Source organism: Elephantulus edwardii, unplaced genomic scaffold, assembly GCF_000299155.1.
Source record: "Elephantulus edwardii isolate Elephantulus edwardi_28Jun2011 unplaced genomic scaffold, EleEdw1.0 scaffold00051, whole genome shotgun sequence".
In the NCBI taxonomy this organism is placed as follows: Eukaryota; Metazoa; Chordata; class Mammalia; order Macroscelidea; family Macroscelididae; genus Elephantulus; species Elephantulus edwardii.
Genome location: NW_006399801.1, coordinates 11,468,680 through 11,476,363, shown reverse-complemented (window position 1 = coordinate 11,476,363; position 7,684 = coordinate 11,468,680). Strand labels below are relative to the sequence as shown.

The window sequence follows — 7,684 nt, the reverse complement described above, 5'->3', positions numbered from 1 at the left end:
GTGAGAATCTTTGTCTTCTTGACATTGAGCCTCAATCCATATTGTAGGCTGCAGTCCTTGACCCTCTGCAGCAGGTGCTTCAGGTCTTCTTCAGTTTCAGCAAGCAGGGTTGTGTCATCTGCATAACGCAGATTGTTGATAAATCATCCACCAATCTTGACCCCCACATTTACGCCAGGGATGCATCCTATCCCTTTTCAACCTATATGCAGAACAGATTATCCGGGAGACTGGGCTCTATGAGGAGAAAATAAATCATTATAAAAGAAAAAATTTAAAAATGGTAGTGAGGAGGGAAAGGGTATGGAAATAGAACAAATGTCCAACCACAATCGAAAGGATTGAGAAATTGTGGTTTATTCACATGATGGAACATTACATATCACTCAGAAGCAATTATTTTAAAAAATTACCACATAACTTGGGAGGGACTGGAGAGCATTATGCTGAGTTAACTAACTCAGTCTTGCAAGGACAATACTGTATAAGACCATTATTGTACAAATAGAAAGATAATTAGTAAAATGTGTATGAAGACCCAAGGTGGAGAGGGTGGGAGCAGAGAGGAGAGGATGGTCAGGCGAAATGAAAGGGTTGCACAATTTGGTGGCTGGAGGGAGGAGTAGGTAATGGAAGTGGAAAATCTGAATGAAAAGCAGGAATCTGGAAAGCCAGGGTATTGGTGGGCATAGCTCAATGATGATTAATTTTATAAAACATAATGAATGGGGATGATTGTAGGAAACACAAGTGAATGAAAGAGTGTGAAACACAATGTGTACAAACTGTAAGAAAACCAATATGAGATGAAGATTCAAATTTGAAAAGATTATACACCGCAAATCATAATAAAATATTTTAATGAATAAATAAATAAATATGTAAAAGCTGTGCTGTCCTATACAACAAATATAAAATATCACATATAAAATATTTCTACTTCTATATGCTTAGAACAGTGTTTGACACATCATAAGCCTAGAAACAAGTATTTGAAAGCTATGAACTAGATCTACCAATGTAAATGGGAAGAAAGACATAATGAGTGGTTTGCAGAGAACAGGGAACGGAGCACCTGGTCCTTCTCGGACAGGTAAACACAAGCTCCTGACATCACCTTCTGCTTTAAAAGTTGAAGGAATCTGAGTCAGAGGAAAGTGAATTGGTGACAGAGATCCCATATCAGAGCCTTAACCAAGCAGTGTTAGTCCATGCTGTGGGCTCACTGTGGATTATACACATTGTAAATCCCTCATTAAGCTCATGTTCCTATGACTCCAACACTTCTGTCTGAAGCAGGGTACTGATATGAGCATACTGGGATGCCAGAAGTCATAACTGGACTTCCCCTAAACAGCTCAAAATGGTGGGGTAATTGTGTATACTAAAAAAAAAGCTTACCATTGAATTGCTTCTGACTCATGATGATGACACGTTATAGGAACTAAGTGCCATAGTATTTTGTTTTGGGTTTTTTTTCTTTTGTAGATTTCTAGGCTTTTCTTTCACAGGTGCCCTTGGATAGATTTGCACTGTCAACCTTTAGATCACTTATGACATGCTTAACCCCTTGGAGGTGGCCTAGGGCATAGGGAATTGTCCTACCAATCCAAAGGCATATAGTTTGGATCCATTAACTGCTCTGTGGGAGAAAGATGGGCTGTTTCCTCCTGTACCATTCACAGCCTCAGAAAAATTCCTGGAGGTCAGCTTTGAGCTGGCTCTAAATGGGTGACACTGAGTTATGTTGAGTATAGATTAACCTTTTCTGGGAAAAGTCCACAGTTTTCAAAGTATCTGTGACCCAGATCTCAAAACAAACAAACCAACAAACAAAATTCAACTTGAATTAATTGCTATCCAGCTGGAACTCACTGACTGCTGACCCTCCAATGGGTTTTCAGAGGCTATCATTGCACAGAAGATTATCCATCTTTCTCCAATGGAGCAGCTGGTGAATTTGAACTGGCTGTCCTTGACTTAACAGTGTCTATATGAACTATGTCACCAAAACTCCCTGCTCACTTCAAGGACTGAATAACGCGGTTTCTCCCCGAAGAACTGGTGTGACATTCCAGCTCCCAGTACACTCAGGGGAGCCACAGTTTATGACAGGAAATGAAGACTGGTGTCAGGCTTGGTCAATATGTCTGTTTGAAGATGGTCAACAATGCTTATGGTTTGCTTTTGATTTTTAAGTACAAGTTGAGGTCTTTTTGGTTGTATTTATTTTTAATTTATGCTTTATTTAAATATTCAACAATCTTGAGAACAACCAAGCAGACAAGGAAGCCACAAATGCCAAGGAAGCTGAAGCTAGGGAAGAACGGGGCTTACGAACACACATTGCTTATGATTTTCTACATATAAGACTTTCTTTCAAGCAGCTTCTTCTGGAAACATTCACCTCCACCCCACCCCCACCCCCAAAATTCTCCTTTTATTTCCCAACTGTGAGGAAAAGTTCCCAGCCAGAGCACATGTGCATGGAGATGCGGGGCGGGGCGGGGCGGGGCGAGTAGGGAGGAAGCAGCTCTGTCCCGGGTGAATGAGAGGTACATCACCTCAAAAGGCACTGCTATCTCAACCCCAGTGACGGCCTCTTTCCCAGAACTACTCCCCCAGGCCACTGTGGTGGTGGGTGCCTCTCCCTCTTGCAATGACACCTGAGCACGACCCTTTGATATAAGTCCTAAGGAGAAGTTTTCCTCCTCCATCTCAGTCCTGAAGGAAGTGAATTCTTTCTAGAGGGAGATGTTGTTGTTGAACCGTCAAGTTGGAACTGACTCATCCCTGACAATCCAGTGTGTTTTCAAACGCAGTAGATCACATGGGAGGAGATTGCCAGTATCTTTCTCCCACGAGACTGAGATATGTGAAGGGGGAGGGGGGATGTCAACTGGGAATAAGGGAGAAACAGAAGGCAGGATAATGAAAGGAGTAACAATGAAGGCAGAGGTAATGGCAGAAATGGTTCTGTCCTGTAACAAGAGGAGGACTGTGCTTGGGATAAATGTCACACTCTTGAGTCAATCCCATAAAACCAAAAAGCCCTCTACTGTTGAGTTGATGGAGATACTCCCCTAGTTTCCGGGGCAGTAAATCTCTAAGAAGGAGCTCTGGAGGCCTAATCCATAGTGAGACGCTTTACTAACCCAAAAGTGGTGCCTCTCTAATGTTTGAATCCACCAGAGGCTCTGAGGGAGAAATACGGGCAAATTCCAAAGGTGCGATTTACAGCCTGCAGGGGCAGCTTATAAGTTGGTTCCAACTTCACGGCAGCAAGTTTTGAGTTTTATTGGATGGTGTGTTATGCTGCTAACCAAGAGTTGATCTATTTGAATTCAATAGTTGCCCAGTGAGAGAAAGACAGGCAATGGCCTCCCATAAAGATTTACAGCCTTGGAAATCTAGTAGAGGATCGCTCTACAGCTTTAGGTTTGGTTGTGATTTTTTGCCTGGTTTGGGTATCAGCATTATTCTGACTTCATAGAATGAACTAAATGGTTTATTTTTGTCATTAGTTACAATATTTTCCTGCGACTTTGTTGTTGTTAAATAGAGTTAAGTTTTGACTGACCCACGGCTGACCCTCCAGCAGGTTTTTTGAGGCAGTAAATTGCACAGGAGATTGTTCCTCTTTCTCTTGCGGAACAACTGCTGAGTTTAAACGACACGTGACTTCAGGTTGGCAGCACGACTCCTTCCCACTAAGCTGCCAGCACTCCCTGTACCGTGGAATTGGAAGCGACCCATAGCAGACCCTCCAGCATGGTTTCAGAGGCAGTCAGTTGCACTGGAGATTCCCCACCAACACTGGTGGACTTGAACTGTGTACCTTTGCATTGGCAGAACAATTCCTTACCACTAAACCACTCTAGATCTTAGGAGAGACCAAATTACAGAAATTTAACAAGATTAAAGTCACTGTTGCATACCTATGAAGTCTGAGCTAGTCAGTGGCCCAGGACAGGGAGAGAGACCCTGTTTTGCGACATTGCCCAGGATCCTAGATGCTTGTTGCTTTGCCATCGATGAGGATTCTGTGCTATGCCCCAGTCAAAGCTAGATAGGGTGCTTTCTTTTCTTTTCAAGGATTGCTTAGAAGTTGATTTAGTCACTTCCATTTTTACTGCTCACAACTTCATGGTGTAACTTTGGTAGCAGCAAGAAAGTCTAGGATATGTAGCTTCTCTTCTCATAATCTTTGATCTCAAGATTCTGTGAAAAATGAGTAAGACAAGATAGACTCTGGGGAACAAGTAACAGTATGACAGAAGGAAAACTATTTTAGCAAAGCAGTGTCATTAATTTACTCTTTCTTTACATCTTATAACACTCCCAGAGTTTGACTCACACAATAAAGACTGTGAGAGGAATGTGATTAGACAAATCAAATGGTTATGTGAGAAACAGCCAGTTTCAGCCACTGAGGTGTTCAGGAGGAAGGCTTTGCCTCAGGAAGGTGTGCAGTGGGCTGTTCTACGGCCAGCTGGTTCTCAATCACACAGCAAGCCTTGCAGCTCTCCAGGACCCGGGCCTGGAAGTATGCCTTGTCCTTCTCCTGCCAGGTGTCTGACTCGATGTACACATTGAAGGGGTCATGGGAGTGCTCCAGCTTCTTGGAGCGGATGTAACTCAGCATGATACCCAAGGTGAAGAAGCCAAAGAAGCCAAGTACGATGAGAACATACAGTGCCTCCAGCTCACTATGGCCGCTGCTGGTGGACTTACGGGCCAGGCCAGACACATTGGCACCTTGTGGAACCACTTCCTGCCACAGCGTGGTCAGAACTGGGCTTACAGCTGTGGCATTGGACAGGAACATGATGGGCTTCCAGAGTTCACTGATGGACAGCAAAACTTTCCAGGTGAATTTTCTACAAACAAAGTGCAATGTGAAATCAAAAAACACACACTGGCTAAAATGCACACTTAGGTGTTCACACACATATAAAAAATTAATCAAACCAAACCTGTTGTTTTGAGTTAATCCTACTCAAGGCACCCTCATGTGTTAGAAATAGAACTGAGCTTCATGTGGTTTTCCCGGCTATGTTGTTTACAGAAAAGAGCCTGGTGGTCCAGTGATTAAGCACCTGGCTACCACAAGGCTGGCAGTTTAAACCTTCCTAACAACTCTGTGGGAGAAAGACATGGTTATTCGCTCCTATGAAGATTCTCAAAAGAAACTTAAAACTCATTGTCATCAAGTAGGAACCAACTCATAGCTGACACTCCAGCAAGTTTCTGAGACTGTAAATCACATGGGAGAAGATTGCCAGTATTCTTCCTTCTGAGTTGATGGTAAGTAGTACAGCCTCGGAACACTTCTTGAGGAAGTTCTAATCTGTATTATGGAGTTGCTGTGAGATAAAAATCGACTCAATGGTGCCTAACAGCAATCTTTATGGGAGTATATCATCAGCCCTTCCTTCTGCAGACCTACAGGATAGGTTTAAACTACCATCTTTTGGTACAAACCATTTGTGTCACCCAGGGACTTACACACACTTGACGTATTTTAACAAAACATCAGGTGAGAAGAGTGAGCTATGTCATCTTCGATTTGTACACTGTCCCCTCTTGGCTGATCAATTGGTACATTGATTCCCTTTTCACCCCTAACATGTCAACTATTGTTACACTTTGCCTAATGCTTATAAGTCATTAGTTTTATTCTATAAATTACACTTTACTGACTGCTAAAAAGATTCTTAATCTCTCAGTGTCTGTGTCCCATGTATAAAGCAAAACATTAATGTTGTTGTTAAGTAACGTCAAGTCGCAGATGACTCGTAGCGACCCTATGAATTAAATACCTGAACACTTATAAAACTGTCATCCTTTCTCCAAGTTCATAGAGTTTCTAGAGGCAAGCTATTTAAGAAGTGGATATACCTAGTTTATATTTTATACCTAGTTTAATATTATAACTATTTTTCTTGTTTTTTCCTTTTGACAAACCTTTTATTACTTTAAATATAAACCACTAAAAAATTCTATCCCATTTAATTATTGCCATTATTTACATAATTTTTGCCCTTATAACTTTTAGACAGTTTTCCTACATCATAAAAATTACCTTAAGGTTTTTTTCTTTGGTGGCCGAGTGGTAAGAAGCTGCACTGCAATCCTGAAGGCATGCGGTTCGATGCCACTAGCTGATGGACAATCTCTCTCATGCAATTAACTGCCTCTGAAAACCTGTTGGAGAGTCAGCTATGGGTCAGTTCCAACTCTACAGTACACACAATTACTATTCAAGCCTAATGTGAAAATATGCTTGTTAAGTTAGCTCAGTCAGTAACTAGTATAAACTCTTCAAAAGAAGTAAATAAAAATATTAAAGAAATTTATAAACATATCCAAACTCCAGACAAAACCCAACAAATTACCTGACTTTTATTGCTGGTTCTCTCTTTTTAGACCTCTTTAGATCATTACCTAAAGACATCAACTGTTAGCCCCATTCTATGTTGTTGTTGTTGATTGCTGCTGAGTGCATACGACCCATAGCAACTCTATGAGCAAAAGACCTAATGCTTTTCCATAATTATCGTCATTTCTCCAAGTTCATAGTGTTTCCAGAGGCATGTGTTTTAGGAAGTGGATGCCACTCCTGCTTCCAAACTTATTTTACAACTCAGAGCTCCACAAAACACTGTCCACATTGAGAAACCATTCCGTCATTTGATACCCCAATGGCACAAGTTTCAGCATCACAGCAAACCCAGGTTACATCATACTGCACGTTGACAAAGAGTGATGTAGAAAGTGGAAGAGTGTTCCTCCAGATATAACAGCACCAATTTCATTTAGCAGTGGTTAACTATCTCAAGTAAAGTATGACTAAGAGTACGCTTTGCACAAAAGACTTGAACTCTGTTCTATAACTAACATCATTTCTGTACATCAAACTAATTTAATTATACTCATTTCTATTGTTAAAATTATTTATATCATTAAATATTTTATGACATATATGTCTAATACATTAAAACAAGAGGGTAACTCCATTCCTACTCATTTATTTATATATATATTCTACTGGTAAGGAGTTGCACTGTAAATCCAAAGGTAAGTAGTTTGAATCCACCAGCTGTGCTGCAGGAGAAAAATGGGCAATCCCCTCCCATATGATTCACATACGTTCTGGTGGCCTAGTGACAAGAAGGTGTGCTTGCAGTCCTGAATGTATGCGGTTTGAGGTCACCAGCTGCTCTACAGGAGAAGGATGGGCAGTCTCCTCCCATGCAATTAACTGCCTCTGAAAACCCACTGTGGGGTCAGCTATGGATCAGTTCTGACTCAATGGTACACAACAACAACATGGATATATCCTTAGAGGCAAGGATTTTGAAGCTCTGTCTCACATATATTGGGCACACTGCCAGGAGGGACCAGTCCTTGGAGAAGGACATCATGCTTGGAAGGATGGAGGGACAGTGCAAGAGATGAAAACTCCAGATGAGATGAATTGACACAATGAATGGTGTAATGGGGGCACAGGAGGCAGAGGCAGTGAAATTGGCCCAGGATAGGGCAGGGTGCGGAGCTATGGTTCATAAGGTCACTGTGAGTTGCAGTCGACTTGGCACATAACAACAATAATATATATATGTGCATAACAACAATAATATGTGTATATGTGTGTGTATATATATATATACACACACACACA

At 41.4% G+C, this 7,684-nt stretch overlaps 1 protein-coding gene across 1 annotated transcript; it reads right to left on the bottom strand.

The window, feature by feature from the left end:
- Nucleotides 1–4,438: 4,438 nt before the first annotated feature.
- KCNE1 (potassium voltage-gated channel, Isk-related family, member 1) lies at nt 4,439–4,828 on the bottom strand. Its single transcript, XM_006886738.1, has one exon. The coding sequence runs from the start codon at nt 4,826–4,828 to the stop codon at nt 4,439–4,441; it is 390 nt and encodes a 129-aa protein (XP_006886800.1).
- Nucleotides 4,829–7,684: the final 2,856 nt, after the last annotated feature.